At 47.0% G+C, this 16,038-nt stretch overlaps 1 protein-coding gene across 3 annotated transcripts in view; it reads right to left on the bottom strand.

The window, feature by feature from the left end:
* The window catches only part of MED24 (mediator complex subunit 24), a 67,430-nt gene extending 54,072 nt beyond the window's left edge, over nt 1–13,358 (bottom strand). For all 3 annotated transcript variants that reach the window (XM_056863456.1, XM_056863457.1, XM_056863458.1), the window contains exons 1-3: nt 13,221–13,358; nt 2,362–2,444; nt 886–924 (exon numbers count right to left, since the gene is read on the bottom strand). In XM_056863456.1, the coding sequence (XP_056719434.1) occupies nt 886–924; nt 2,362–2,444; nt 13,221–13,353 (255 nt within the window). In that variant the 5' untranslated portion in view covers nt 13,354–13,358. The remainder of the gene's footprint in view (nt 1–885; nt 925–2,361; nt 2,445–13,220) is intronic.
* Nucleotides 13,359–16,038: the final 2,680 nt, after the last annotated feature.

Genomic DNA, 16,038 nt, shown 5'->3' with positions numbered 1-16,038 from the left:
ATATAAAAACCAACTCTTCTTCTTCTATAGCCTATTGTTGGTGGCCAAGACAAGCCATTTTTAACTCTTACACACACAGAAAAGCTGGTAGGATCCACACACACCTGTCTACCTTGTGCATAGCCACGAGAACTCTCTCTCTGTGTTAAGTGCCATCGAGTCACTTCTATTTATGGCAACCCTACGAATTAATGTCCTCCTAGATGTTCTATCGTTAATAGCCTTGCTCAGGTCTTGCAAATTGAGGGCCGTGGCTTCCTTGTTAAGAGTCAATCCATCTCATGCTGGGTCTTCCTCTTTTCCTGCTGCTCTTGACTTTTCCTAGCATTATTGTCTTTTCCAGTGACATTTGTCTTTTCATAATGTAGCCAAAGTACAATAGCCTCAGTTTATTCATTTTACGAGAGCTAGAAACTTAGTACTGTTTCAACAACACTTGAGATTCTGCCAAGTTCATATAAGAAGAGTTGGTTTTTATACTCCACTTTTCTCTACCTTTAAGGAGTCTCTGAACAGCTTACAATCACCTTCCCTTCCCCTCCCCACAACAGACACCTTGTGAGGCAGGTGGGGCTGAGAGAGTTCGGACAGAACTGTGACTAACCTAAGGTCACCCAGCAGGCTGCATGTGGAGGAGTGGGGAATCAGTTTAGAGTCTGCCACTCATGTGGAGGGATGGGGAATCGAACCCGATTCTCCAGATTAGAATCCATGGCTCTTAACCACTATGCCATTCTGGCTCTCTGCTAGGTTCTCCATCAGAAGCAAGAGACTATGTTCTGCAGTGGACCATCTTGGTTCCTCCTGGCTTGGGATACCACAGGGAGGGTGGCAGCAGGGCGATCAAGATTTCGGGAAGGAAGAGAGAGAAATGTTAAAGGCTACCTTGCTAATGGCCATCAGAACACTGGCATACGACACCATCTGGAAACAAAAACAAAACATAAGAAAGTTTCAAGCAAAGCTAACATTTAAACGGGGGGGGGGGGGGAACGGCATGCACAAACACACAAACCCTGCCGTTTCAGCCGCCAAGGGGGGGACAAGGTCACTTAATAGCAACGGCAGCTTGTTGGTCGGGCGATGGTCTGGCACAAATTTAAACAGACATTTTTAGGTGAGGGCATATTTGCTTCGCATCAGCTTTGCAGCAAGCAACTGCAAAAGGGGGGGGGGAGGATGGCTTTAAAAGAACGCAACCGAAAAGGCTTCTTTCCACGGCAAGAATCTCGCACTAACAAGGCCCGGCTCTGCTCACAGTGCTGGAAGAGGAAGGGGGAGAAAAGCCGCCCGTCCTCCTCACTCGGGAAAAACGTCAGAACCAAAAATTCAACATCATCTGCTTGGCAGAAAATGAACAAGAAACCTAAGATTCTCTTTCATAGCCACAGATGCTTAGCAGTTTTACTGCTGAGGAACAACAGAGCTTGGGAGCCATCTAAGCAGGTCTACTCAGAAGTAAGTCCAACTTTATTCGATGGGACCGCAGTCTCTGAATCGTAATGAACCTACACCAAGGGTAACTAACAGCCCTTTGTAGAAATACTCCCCTTAATAAAATTAAAAGCACAATACCCCAAGCCGTGTGTCTGCCACATTTCTACAGACATGCAGAATATGGTATCACACACAGAATTTAGCTTCCTGAGAACCACAATTTTTACCTTAAAAAAAAGTTTCTAGCGCTTAGGGTTCCCATAATAAGCTTGAAAACATGTGGGTGATGCAGTGCATATTTTGGAAGCCAGAGAGATGGCTAAGGTTTCCAATTCGTTTACAGTTTCTTACCCTCCCCAGCGATTTAACAAACTGAAAACAAATTACGCAAAAAAGAGTAAAAACTGCCAATTAATGCAAAGTTTCAAAAAATACCCAGAAATTCACTCAACTGGAATAACTGATGCAAATCTGCCAAGCATTTCAGAGAATTAAGAACTTTGTAGGGAAGGCAGGAAAACTTTGGCGGAAGTTACTTAAATTCAGGCACTTGATTCAGTTATGGCTGCCAGTTCTGGGTTGGGAAATACCTGGAGATTTGGGGGTGGCGTCTGGGGACAGTGGGGTCTGGGGAGGCGAGGGACCTCAGCAGGGTACAATGCCATAGAGTCCACCTTCCAAAGCAGCCATTTTCTTCAGGGGAACTGATCTCTGTCACCTGGAGATCAACTGTAATAGCAGTCTGCAGGTCCCACCTGGAGGTTGGCAACGCTACTTGATTCTGTCATATTTTAAAGTCTTTGTGTGTGAGTGTGTGTGTGTGTGTGTTTGGGGAAAAAAAACCCTAATTGGAAGACATCACCCAATCCATTAGCAACTGCTAACACCGTCCAAAAACGAAGCAGCCTACAACGGGATTGTTACCTGTGAACTGATGGCATATTTCAAGTAAGACAGAATTAGTGGGTTTGGCGACGGGCCGATCATGGCTTGATCAAGAAGGGCTTCTGCAATTTAAAAAAAAAAGGAAAAGGGGAGAGGAATTCAGCCTGAGAAACATGCAGAGACTCTTGTGAAGAATTAAGACGAGCACAGGATTTGTAAAGGCGGTGCAGGAAATCTGGGACACTCCCAGGAACGGTTGAGGTCCTATAATTTTGGATTCTCCTCATCGTAAGAGAAGTAAATAACTCAAGATGGGGGGGGGGATTGAAGAGCTAGCTCATCATGGCATCGGGAATTCTGGGTAAGAAATGGACACCACGGCCCCCTCCCCATCAGCTGAATCTGCGGCAATCGATGCACATGACCTCTGCATGACCTCTGTCGCCTCTGATGGAACAGGACGTGCACACATGTTCTGCTTGACATCCTCTTTGCTAGCCGGCAGTGCGCGCGCTCACCCCTTCCTCCCGCTCAGGGGAGAGGAGAACCGGAGCGGAGAAGACTCTTGAAAACCAGCGCACAGATCTCCCCGACGGAGTGCGTGCCAACGGCTGGCATGCGCTTCCCGGTGGCAGCCTGCCACGCCACCGGATTTGGCAAGGGCAGCGCATACCCTTCCTGTGCAGCCAGCCTTTTAATTGACCGTTGGAAAAGCTACAGATGAGTGCAGGGGAATTCTCCGAGACAGCCTCCCGTTTCGCGGCAGTCATCTGAATTATGTCTCCCTCTCTCGTGTACACATACCCCTCTTTATATACCAGGCAAAAAAGGACGAAAGAAACCTCCATAACCCCTTGTTCCAAAGGCAGATTGTGAACCCTCTCGTTATTTATAAAATACTTAAGAAAAATTTTTTTTGCAGTTGTATTTATCATAACCCCCCAAAGTTATATACAAAAGCGACTGTGGGAGTTCTATAAATAAACACAACCACCTACTACCACCAACCATCTAAAATATTACACACCTTCACAGTTTCCTCGGGGGGGGGCTAAGTAACCATTTAGCAGGGTCGCCCTTACCAACAACAATTAGGTCTAATGATAAAAATCAAACAAAAAATACAATAGCTGCTATTCCGGTTACTTGTAGACACTAGTTTTCTATATATACCTTATATCCACTGTACTCCGGCATAACTCATTTTATTCATATCTATTGCTACAGATTGCGATATTGATGTTTTATCATTTGCCAAATTCTGGAATACCTTGTACGATTTGTTATGCCAATAAAGGTTTTTGAATTTGAATTAGGTTCTCTCTTCCAGGTACCCGCCATTAAGCCCCTTCCTGCAGCAGGTGGGGGCCGCCCCCCCCCCACCTTAGCATCCAACAATCCCATCTCTCATTCCATTCCTTAGAGAGGTTTGCACATTATCTGCATCTTGGGGTTGCCCATAGCAACAGTGACCATCGCACACACTAACGTTGGCCAAGCAACCACCAGGCCCATCCATCAAGCCCAACTTTTCTCAGCGTCTCTGCTTGGGATCGCCATAGCAACCTCTGGACCTGCTCAAAGGACCACCCGCTGCTTACAGCTTCATCATCTGGGCTGCCCTCCCATCACCTATGGATGTTTATCGCGTAGTACATTTTTCTTCTGCCCTTCTTCCACGATGCTCAGGGCCAAGTAATCCATTTATTTATTTGGATCTCTGTACCCCAATGGGAACCAAAAGTAGCTTTCACCATCGTTCTTCCTTTCCTCCATTTTATCCTCACCACCACCCTATGAGGCGGGTTAGACTGAGGTCGTTTATGCATGGGTACTTTCACTCACGTTTGCCCCCCCCCCATCGGTTGTTCCTTGGAGTCATGCATGAGTTTTCCCTCCATTAGCGATGACCTTGCTGCCAGCCCTCACAAATCCTGGGACTTCCCATTCCTCTGTTAACCCAATTCTTCCATCTCCCCTGAGCTCAGCCTGGGTGAAATCCTCATGCATAAGGCAACGCGGGGGACACGCAAGCTTGGGGTCTCTCACAGCCAATTACAAAGCAGCATGTACAGAGGTGGGGATTCAAATGCTTCCTCGGAGCTCTTTCGGAGCAGAAGAAAGGCTTTTTAAAACCGAGGCTTGGATTTCTCTCTCCCCCTTTCAGATTGCTCCATTTCTTGTTCTTAAAATGCTTTTTTAGGCAGCAATTGGGTTTTTTCGGGGGGGGGGGAGGATTTTCTCTCACAGCCCTGGTTAGTATTTGGATGGGAGACCACCAAGGAATACCAGGGTTGCTGCGCAGAGGAAGGCACTGGCAAACCACCTCTGTTAGTCTCTTGCCATGAAAACCCCCAAAAAGGGGTTGCCATAAGTTGGCTGCGACTTGACGGCACTTTACACACACAAGCTCTACAAAGTAAGCCCATTACAAAGCAGCATTTAAGGGGGCGGGGACTTGATTTGAGCTTGGAGACTGCTGGTGCATAGATTCCCAACAGGAAAGTGTGGGTCCAGCAAGCAACGAACCTCAGGTAAAACTCCCAAGCGTAAACAGCCAGAGAGGGACCAGCTCAGGGTAGCCCAGTGAGCTTCCACGGAAGAATGGCGATCAGAACCAATGTCCTAACCACAACGCCATGCTGGCGTGTAAACGGGAGAATGCACCTGGTTCCGTCCTCCATTTTGTTCTCACAACAGCCTTGTGAGGTAGGTTAGGTTGAGAGTAACAGGTGCAAGATCACCCAGCAAGCTTCCGTGGCAGAGTAGGTACCTGGACCCAGGTCCCCCAGGTTCCAGCCCAACATTCTGACCACACTGGCTCTTCATACCCCCCATGTACTTTGAATGTTCTCCATCATTATCATCTACTACAGGGGTGTCGAAATCATTTGTTACGAGGGCCAGATATGACGTAAATGTCACTTGGTTGGACCGGGCCATGCAGCGCCAGCCCAGATTGGGACTGGGGGGGGGGGTGGCTGCCTCGTGGGCCAGATAAGAACTCTTAAGGGGTCGGATCTGGCCCACAGGCTGCATGTTTGACACCCCTGATCTACTCTATCAACCGACAGAATCACCCACCATTTTGAAGTTATCCTTGCCCTCTGCGGGGCCGATCATTTTGCAGTTATCCTTGCCCTCTGCGGGGCCGATCATTTCCAAAACCTACACAGATGTAAAGCTGCCACGTCTAAATAAAGAACAAAAATATTTCTCGGCTCAGCTGCGAAAGGAAAAGAACCCCTCTCCAACAGCCACGCAGGGATATTAATAATGATCTCTGTAGCTTATGTGCCATCAGTAATCTACATGGTATGCTACAATATTAAACAAAACAGACCCCTTCTTTAAAAGCTTATAGTCTTTAAGAAGAAGAAAAATGCAGAGGAAGCTTAAAATTCCACAGCTTGTACCATGCAATAAACGATACTGAAATTACCATAAACGATTCATTAAAAATATTATTATTTAGTAACATAGAAAAAAGAACACACCTAGCCGATTAGTAGGAAAGTCCAACCTGCAGGATTGTCTTAACACAAAATTTGCTTATGTACGCAGAACAAAAAAGGTTTCCACATTTCTGTCCAATAGAACAGTTAAAAATACATTGAAATCTACTTTTATATGTGTGTGTGTGTGTCTGTATGTATTGTTTTAAACTGCAACTGAAACAAACATGAAGGAGGGTTGATAACGGACTGCCAAAGGAAACAAAAGTTTTCACCTGCTGACAGATGACAATGACTGAGGAGGACAGATGAATCTCCTTGGGGAAGGAATTCCACAGTCAGGTGCCACAACAGAGAAGGCCCTTTCTCGGGTTGCCACCTGTCCTGCCGCAGTTGACAGGGCCCTCTAAGATGACCATACTGGTCAAATAAATTAATATGGGGGTAGGTGGTTCTCAAGGTATACAGGGTCCAAGCCATACAGGGCTTAAATTATTAATACCAGCACACTGAGCTGGGCCCGGGAGCCAACTGAAAGCCACATGTAATTTCTGGACACTCTTCAAGGTGCAGCCCCACACAGAATACATTGTAGTATTTATTTTTTTACCCAGGGAAGGTCACAGCTGGCTTAGCAGCCCAAACAGGTGGGAGACACTCCTAGCCACCACTGCCACCTGCTTCTCTAACAAATGCCTGGGTCCTGCAGCACCCCCAAGCTACACACCTGTTCCTTTAGGGGGGAACGCAACTTCAATCAGAACAGAAGACACCTCGATTGTTGGGTCAGTCCTTCTGGCCATTAGTAGCCCCTCCACCTTGGAGGATTAAACTTCAGTTTATCAGCCCTCCCAAAAATGCCTTCAGGCACCAGTTTAAGGTTTGCACAGCTTCCTTCAGATCCACTGGAAGCATGAGATAGATATCGCCTGCAAAGATTTCCAAAGATCACAATCCTTTCAGGAAACCTAGGGTCGAATCCCCACTCCGCCATAGAAGCTTGCTGGGTGACCTTGGGCCAGGCACACACTCTCAGCCTAACCTACCTCACAGTGTTGGGGGGGGGGGACCAAGGCAGGGTATAAAGTAAATAAATAATAAAGAAAGCACAAACAAGTTTCTAGCTGCTGTGGCAGGCATCTTCAGAGCAGTAACACTGAAGGACAGTGTCTCTCAGTGTCAAGTGTGTAGGAAGAGTAATATATAGTCAGAAAGGGGTTGGGTTTGAGCTGAATCATTGTCCTGCAAAAAGTAACAAAGGTAATGTGCTAACCATTGTCCTGTAAGTATCAAGATAACGTGCTGATGAGGGTGTGGTATGTTAATATGGAACCATTGTATCCTGAAGTGAAGTGTGAAATCCAAAGTAATCTGCATGGCTATTGTGGACTGTAGTCTTTGTTAGTCTGGAGGTTTTCAGGACAGGAAGCCAAGCCTTATTCATTCTTAAACTCTCTTCTTTTCTGTTAAAGTTGTGCTGATGTTTATGAATTTCAATGGCTTCTCTGGGCAATCTGACAAAATAGTTGGTAGAATTGTCCAGTCTTTCAGTGTCTTGGAATAAGACCCTGTGTCCTGTTTGTGTCAGTCCATGTTCAGCCACTGCTGATTTCTCAGGTTGGCCCAGTCTGCAGTATCTTTCATGTTCTTTTATCCTTGTTTGTATGCTGCGTTTTGTTGTCCCGATGTAAACTTGTCCACAGCGCCGCCGCCTCCTCCCACGCACACACGGGGAATTTGTTCATATTTTTTTCAAACTATAGTCCGGCCCCCAACAGTGTTTGAGGGACAGTGAACTGGCCCCCTGTTTAAAAAGTTTGAGGACCCCTGCTCTAGATGCACATTTTCCCCATCTGCATTCTCAAAACTCTGCAGGGAGGCTTATTGTTGAGTTTTGAGAATCTGGATGGGGAAAATGTGCATCTGAGTGGCAAATCCAAGGCAAAACCTCCCATTCATAAATGGCCAATAACCCCCCATGCAGAGTTTTGAGAATCTGGATGGGGAAAATGTGCATGTAGAGAGTACAAATACCAAAAAGAGAGTACAAATGAATCAAACATGGCTTCGCCCCCCGGGCCCCGACCTCCTCCTCCTCATGAACACACGAACACACACGAAGCTGCCTTATACTGAATCAGACCCTTGGTCCATCAAAGTCAGTCTTGTCTACTCAAGACAGGCAGCGGCTCTCCAGGGCCTCCGGCAGAGGGTCTTTCACATCACCTACTTGCCTGGTCCCTTTAACTGGAGATGCCGGGGATTGAACCTGGGACCTTCTGCATGCCAAGCAGATGCTCTACCGCTGAGCCACGGTCCCTCCCCAGTCATAACTATTATAAAAACAGAGACACTTAAGCGTTTGGAATGAACCCCTCGCCTTCCGATGACCGCTTCTCGCAGACTAAGATCCTGCGCCTGCGTACTCGGGAGTAAGCCTAATGGAGGCTCACTGACAAACTGAGGAGTCGCTCTGAGGGCGGAAAGGAGGCGCGCCCCTGCACCACAAGGGGCCCCGCCGAAGGCTCCAGAGGAGCCCGGATAAAGCAAACCAGGACAGGGAGAGGAAGGCCACCTCGGTTTCTGCAGCCCCACCCAGGAAAACCTTCGGGGGGGGGGCAACAGGCGGGCGGGCAAAGCCAGCTCTTCTTCGCCGCCCTCCCTCCTTTCCCCCTGGGGGCTCAGCGGCTCCCCTTCCCCGCACACGGCTCGACCGCACCGCCGCAGCACCCACCTCATCCTCCCCCGGCAAAAACACTTCGGCTGCCCAGAGCGGGGAGAACTTCTCCAGCACGTCGGCATCCCCGGCTTCTTTCCTCCTCCTCTCTTTCCCCTCGGAGCAGGAGCTCTGGATATCAAACTCCTCCTCCTCGCCACCGCCGCCTGGGATCCTTCATTCCTTCCTCCCCCAGCTGGCGTGCCGTCCGCCCCTCCTCGGCCTCCTCTGCCAGCCACAACCAGCGGGGAAAATCCCGCCCGCTGATTGGCTGCAGCAGCCCGCCTTGGCGCCGCCGGCCCTTGAGCGCCGCGTGCAAAACCTGGCTGCACTGTGAGGGTAGGGAAGGGGGAGGAAGAGGAGGAGGAGGCCGCTTTCCAGAGCCGCAATCAAGGCGCCAAAGAGCCGCATGCGGCTCGCGAGCCACGGTTTGCCGACCACTGACCTACTCCACCATGATCTCCTTGGTGGAAGGCTGAGATTAAAATGTGCAGAAAGTTAACCCAGTTTGAAGTCAAGTTCGCTCTCATTTCTTCTGCCAGAAAATCGCAGAAGCTAATAGCTTTGTGAGATCATTCAATTCTGTTAATAAAACCACAACACTTTACAAAACCAAATGTTCTCCAGAGGTCCTTTACTTGAGATCTGAAACTGGTTTAATTCTGTAGTGTAGACATACCCCCCATATACCTAAGAACTTTGTATGCCTCCTTGTGGTTTCGAATAAACACCAACACCCTGAAACATATTGTCTCGCTACAATGGTGGGGCCCTAGAACTCTCCAGGAATTAAAACTGATCTCCAGACAACAGAGACCAAGTTTTCTTGAGAAAACAGCAGTTTCATAGGGTAGAGTCCCATCCTGGATGAACATCCTGGATGAACTCTCCCTCCTCAATCACTACCCACAATCTCCAAGGATTTCCCAACCCAGAGTTAGCAGCCCTGGTCTCAGGGGGACAAACTGTGAATTCTGAACTGAACCTGCAAACTCAGCAACAAAATCCCAGAACCACCACGCCGCTCAACATAAGAACATAAGAAAGGTCATGCTGGATCAGACAAAGGCCCATCCAATCCAGCAGTCTGTTCCAGCAGTGGCCAGCCAGGGGCGTCTACAAGAAGTCCACAAATAAGACAACTGCAGCAACATCTGCCTGTGTTCCAAAGAACCTAATATAAAAGGCGTGCTCTTCTGATCCTGGAGAGAACAGATATGCATCATGACTAGTATCCATTTTTACTAGTAGCCATGAATAGCCCTTTCCTCCATGAGCATGTCCACTCCCCTCTTAAAGCCTTCCAAGTGGGCAGCCATCACCACATCCTGGGGCAGGGAGTTCCACAATTTAACTGTGTTGTGTGAAGAAATACTTCCTTTTATCTGTTTTGAATCTCTCACCCTCCAGCTTCAGCAGATGATCCCGCATTCTAGTATTACGAGGGAGAAAAGCTTCTCTCTGTCCACTCTCTCCATACCATGCATAATTTTATAGACCTCTATCATGTCTCCCCTTTATCACCTTCTTTACAAGTTAAACAGCCCTAAGTGTTTCAGTCGCTCCTCACAGGGCAGTTGCTGTAGCCCCCTGATCATTTCGGTTGCTCTTTTCTGCACCTTCTCAAGCTCTGCAATATCCTTTTTTAGGTGTGGTGACCAGAACTGTACACAGTATTCCAAGTGTGGTCTCACCATAGATTTGTACAAGGACTCAACCTATTCAAAGCACAATGTGCTCCAAAGCCTTCAAAAACAGAAGAGTCTCAGCCCAGTGCTGGAAACACAACTCCACCCCCCAGTCAGTCAAACAAATATATAGTTTAATCACTTCCTCGAATGGATAAAGAGACAGGAATCTATTTTAATCAGGAAGAGTCAATCTGAACCAATGGAGGTCCATTGGCACGTTTTAAAAATCATTTTCGTTTGGCAGTAACAGCACAATAAGAAGCTAAAAGGAAAATATAAAGATGGCTTCTGAGTGATTGCTTTTGTTAATTTGCAAGTGCTTTTGCAAAGACACCTATTATGCCTTTTTTTAATGAAAACATTTATTTAATGCTTAAATACCAATTAGCCATCTTCCTTTTCACCCAGGGCTCTTGAAATCTATTGACAGCCTTACTAACAACCCATGGCAGAGACTTGATCTGCTAACCCTCCTTGCAACCTAGAAACAGGGAGCGGCAAGGCAGCATGTGCATCTTTCCAAGGTGTGGCAGGACAGAGGCAAGCCAGGAAGTTTCTCAACCATCTGTGCAACTCACATTTACAGCCAATCATCTGCCAATTACATAGGCACGCTTCTCTCACAACTTTCTGGCAAATTCCCTACACAGGCTTTCAGAACATGAGTACACAAATGTAATGTAAGAACTAGCCTGTAATAACCAAGTAGGTAAAGGTAATCCCCTGTGAAAGCACAGGGTCATTCCTAACCCATGGGGTGATGTCACAGCCCGACCTTTCCTAGGCAGACTTTGTTTACGGGGTGGTTTGCCAATGCATTCCCCAGTCGTCTACACTTTACCCCCAGCAAGCTGGGTACTCATTTTACCGACCTCGGAAGGATGGAACGTTGCGTCAACCTGGAGCCAGCTACCTGAAACTGACTTCCATCGGGATCGAACTCCAGTCGTGAGCAGAGCTTTTGACTGCAGTACTGCAGCTTACCACACTGCGCCACGGGGCTCTTTTTAATAGCCAAGTACCAAACAGTAATTCTAGAGTAAATACCCCAAAGAGGGAAAAATAGGTGCTGAGTATTTATTCATAAATTTCCAGTCCATCTTTCCAAAAAGCATACTAGCTTACAATTTTCAAAACACACAATGTAAAACAAGACACCAGTCCAGAATATGCAACTGAATGAACACATGAAGCTGCCTTATACTGAACCAGACCCCTGGTCCATCAAAGTCAGTATTGTCTACTCAGACTGGCAGCGGCTCTCCAGGGTCTCAGGCAGGGGTTTTCACATCACCTACTTGCCTAGTCTCTTTAACTGGAGATGCCAGGGATTGAACCTGGGACCTTCTCCACACAAGCAGATACTCTACCACTGAGCCACAGCCCATCCAACAATTATACCCCTCTGTTTATTCTACTTTCACTAATTCCTTTCCTAGCATAAAGCCCAAGGTGTTACTACCAAACTCTAGTGTGAACCGCTTTAGACTGAGGAAAACCCACTCTCTATGCCGTATTTCTCTGCAGGTGGCAAAAGTCGAAGAGAGGATGTCACAACAGCAAATTATTTTTCAGTGGACTCCCGTGCAGAATCACTCTAGGCCAGACCCCTTAAAATCAATGAAAGGGGAGTAACTCTGCACAGGTGTGCACTGTTTGGTTTTCTGTTTCCCAATTTGTAGCCACCTACTGGTCCAAGTACTTCAGTTGGTAGACATATGACCAAAATCAAACAATTTATTCTGCAGTATAGCAAAAGAACTTTGGACTTAAAGTCAGAGACCCAGGTTCAAATCCCCATTCTGCCATTATGCTCACTTGGTGACCCTGAGTCAGTCACTTTCCCTCAGCCTAACGTACCTCCCACTCTTGTATGAAAGGCAGGATTAAAAAATATACTAAATAGAGATTTTCAGGAGTGGGGTGGAATAGTACATACTTTGACTCCTTTGTACCATCAGCATTTTCTGTAATATGAAATGCTTCAAAGAGGAAGAGTTGGTTTTTATATGCTGACTTTCTCTACCACTTAAATAAGAATCAACCCAGCTTACAATCACCTTCTTTTCCCCTCCCCACAACAGACACCCGGTGAGGTAGGTGGGGCTGAGAGAGCTGTGACTAGCCCAAGGTCACCCAGCAGGTCTTATGTGTGGGAGTGGGAAAACCAACCCGGTTCACCAGATTAGCATCTGCTGCTCATGTGGAGGAGTGCAGACTCAAACCTGGTTCTCCAGATTAGAGTCCACCACTCCAAACCACCACACCACGCTGGCTCTCAAACCCCGATGGGGCTTCCAGAAAAGGCAACATTTAATTTAACAGAGAACTATAGGGAGATGGAGATCACAGAGATGTTTTAATTGCAACCATGTAATCTTCAAGTACTAATGCAGGGGTCCCCAACCTTTTCCAGACTGCGGGCACCTTTGGAATCCTGACGCAGGATGGTGGGTGCAGCCACAAAATGGCTGCTGCAAGAGGTGGAGCCAGCTATAAAATGGTTACCCCAGCTTACCTTCGGTCATGCAGTGAAGATCTTTGTGGTGTGGTGGCAGTTGGTGCCAAAGCAATGTTTTTAAAAATCTGCACAGTCAATCAAATCACCAGTGGCGAATCAGAAGCCATGCTGGCCAAAAGCCCCCCCTGCCCCCCCCCCACTTTTTAAAAACGTGTCAGTGGGCAATGGGCTCCGTGTTGGGCACCCCTGCACTAATGTATGTACTACCGTTAGGGAACCCCTGCACTAATGTATGTACTACTGTTAATTATTTAAACAATATTTAAACGACCATTTATGATTTAAACCATTAACGATTTAAATGATCTTGGTATAGTGTTTCATTGTTTAAATATTTAGTTATGGTTTTAAATGTTGTTACCCGCCCTGAGTCTGGCTTTGGCCGGGAAGGGCGGGTTAGAAATTTTTAAAAATCAAAATAAATAAACACCAGCATCTCCCATTTCGACAGGTCAACCAGCTGGAGAACAATGTGCCGGTAAATATCTATCTGCAACACAAACCATGAGCCACACCTGCTAAGTTCAGGATGTCCCACGTAGTCCCCTTCGGGAAGAATTTCTTCATGTTTATGGCCCACTGGTAATCACTCCACCGCTCCTTCCACGCCTGGAGGATGGCCTGCTTGAGATTGACCACCTTCATCATTTTTCTTTCCTGAAAGGCAGAGAATCATAGGATCATAGAGCTGGAAGGGACCACCAGGGACATCTAGTCCAACGCCCTGCACAATGCAGGAAATTCACAACTACCTCCCACACACACACACACACACACACACAGTGACCCCTACACCTTGCCCAGAAGATGGGGCAACGGAAAACAACTCAGCACCAGAACATGACAAGGCAACACCATCATGTCTCCCAGTCAAGCTTCCACCACTCCCCTAAGTCATTGTTAAACAAACAGGTAACGCTTTTCAGCAGGCAAAGGGCTTCAGAATCCCGGTCTTCTTTTAGTGAAGATCTGTTTATTTATATTTCCAATTCTACCTGTGAGGTAGGTTAGGCTGTGTGTGATTGGTCCAGTTCACCCAGCACGCTTCTGTGGCAGCACGGGGATTCGCACCTGGATCTTCCAGATCCTAGTCCAACCCTCTAACCCATGGGTGTCAGACATAAGACCCAAGGGCTGGATCCGGCCCCTTGAGGACTCTTATCCAACCCGCAAGCCAGCCGAGGCAGCCACACCCCCAGTCCCAAGGTGTCAATTATCAAAGGCAATTAAATAAAAGAAAATACTGTAAGAGTGTTACTGTTTTAAGCATGTTTGTATTTTAAGTAAAAAATAAAGTAAAAAATAATATCATTAACTGGCTTTGCCTGTGTCTTCTATAAAGTTTGTAGGGGAGGGGCTGTGGCTCAGTGGTACAGCATCTGCTTGGCATGCAGAAGGTCCTAGGTTCAATCCTCGGCATCTCCAGTTAAAGGGACTAGGCAAGGAAGTGATGTGAAAGACCCCTGCCTGAGACCCTGGAGAGCCACTGCCGGTCTGAGTAGACAATACTGACTTTGATGGACCCAGGGTCTGATTCTATATAAGGCAGCTTCATGTGTTCACGTATATCCGGTACCTGGCATTACATTTTATGGTACACATGGCCCAGCCCAACCAAGTGATATTTATGTCATATCCAGCCGTTGTACAAATGTGTTCAACACCCCTGGTCTAACCACTACACCAAAGCGGCAGAAAGAGTACTTTCTCTGCTCTACCCACATTTACACATGAAGCTGCCTTATACTGAATCATACCCTTGATCCATCAGTCAGTATTGTCTACTCAGACCGGCAGCGGCTCTGCAGGGTCTCAGGCAGAGGTCTTTCACATCACCTACTTACCTGGTCCCTTTAACTGGAGATGACGAGGATTGAACCTGGGACCTTCTGCATGCCAAGCAGATGCTCTACGACTGAGCCACAGCCCCTCCCCTCCTATGCTGTAAATGTTGAAATGTTTTTCCAAGGCTTGGAAAACTAGCAAAGGTTTCCCTGTCCATTGTCCGTGCCTGCAGAAAATGCATTCTCCAATGTGCATTCAACGTTACCATTAATTCAGTGATAATCTATAGCTCAGAAGCCAGCTGTGGCTCTTTTGAGCACCGTTCCCCAATGTGGCACCTGCCCCAAGTTTCAGAAAAGCGGGCAAGGCCCTTGCTCTGTGGGACTTGTGATTGGCAGTGGTTTTCACCTTGAAACAGCCACCAGAGGAACTAGCAAGCTGTGAACCTCCCTGAGGTATAGGCCTCATGCCAGGGGTGGAAGAAAATGTGGCTCTTCTGACTGACAATAATTACATATGTGGCTCTCCACGACCCGTGGAATGAGCAACACTGTGTTAACTCTCTGCGTACAAGACCAACACAGGATCAGGTTAACACACTGATTTTTTTTTCTTCAGAAAAACCTATAGCAGAGTTGATAAAATATAAGAATGTGCATGTGGGCTAGGTAGATTGTGAGCTTGCGTCGTTTAGTGGTTAAGAGCGGTGGACCCTAATCTGGAGAACCAGGTTCGATTCCCCACTCCTACACATGAAGCCTGCTGGGTGACCTTGGGCCAGCCACAGCTCTCTTAGAGCTCTCTCAGCCCCCACCTACCTCACAAGGTGTCTGTTGTGGGAGGGGAAGGCAATTAGGTTGTAAACCGGTTTGATTCTCCTTAAAAGATAGAGAAAATCAGCATATACAAACCAACTCCTCTTCTTAATGTTTAAATGACAGAAATGTTGATAGTTTAAAGGGCTGCTTTATTGAGATTTACAACCATAATTTCCACCTGGGTGAAACCCACCTCTCCATCTCCTGCAATCTGCCACATACTGCATGAGCATTTGGCTAACAGCAAGCTGCCTCCTTTAAGAAGCAACGCCTGTCACGCTAAACGTGAGAGAGAGCCAAGTCCAAAATCTGATTCTTCAGCCCAGCATCCCTGATGGATTAAGTGACAGTTTCTATTGCCTCTTCTCTCAATTGTGTTTGACAAGCAGGCAGCAGGGTACCGGCCCTGTTATGCTCTAGGCAACACAGACTCCTGTTTTTCAAGAGTGTATATATTTGACCAATTCATAGATGTATGGCAAAATAAATTGTGGAAAAATTTTGAGTGTTTTTTTTCCTGTATAAAGATTAATTGTTTCATAAAATTAACAATGAATGAATGCCATTTTTAAGAACATAAGAAAAGCCATGCTGGATCAGACCAAGGCCCATCAAGTCCAGTAGACTGTTCACACAGTGGCCAACTAGGTGCTTCTAGGAAGCACACAAACAAGACCACTGCAGCAGCAGCATCCTGCCTGTGTTCCACAGCACCTAATATAATAGACAT

Source organism: Euleptes europaea, chromosome 18 (genome assembly GCF_029931775.1).
Source record: "Euleptes europaea isolate rEulEur1 chromosome 18, rEulEur1.hap1, whole genome shotgun sequence".
NCBI lineage: Eukaryota > Metazoa > Chordata > Lepidosauria > Squamata > Sphaerodactylidae > Euleptes > Euleptes europaea.
Note: the sequence above shows the minus strand (reverse complement) of the source record. Positions and strands in the feature narration are given on the sequence as shown.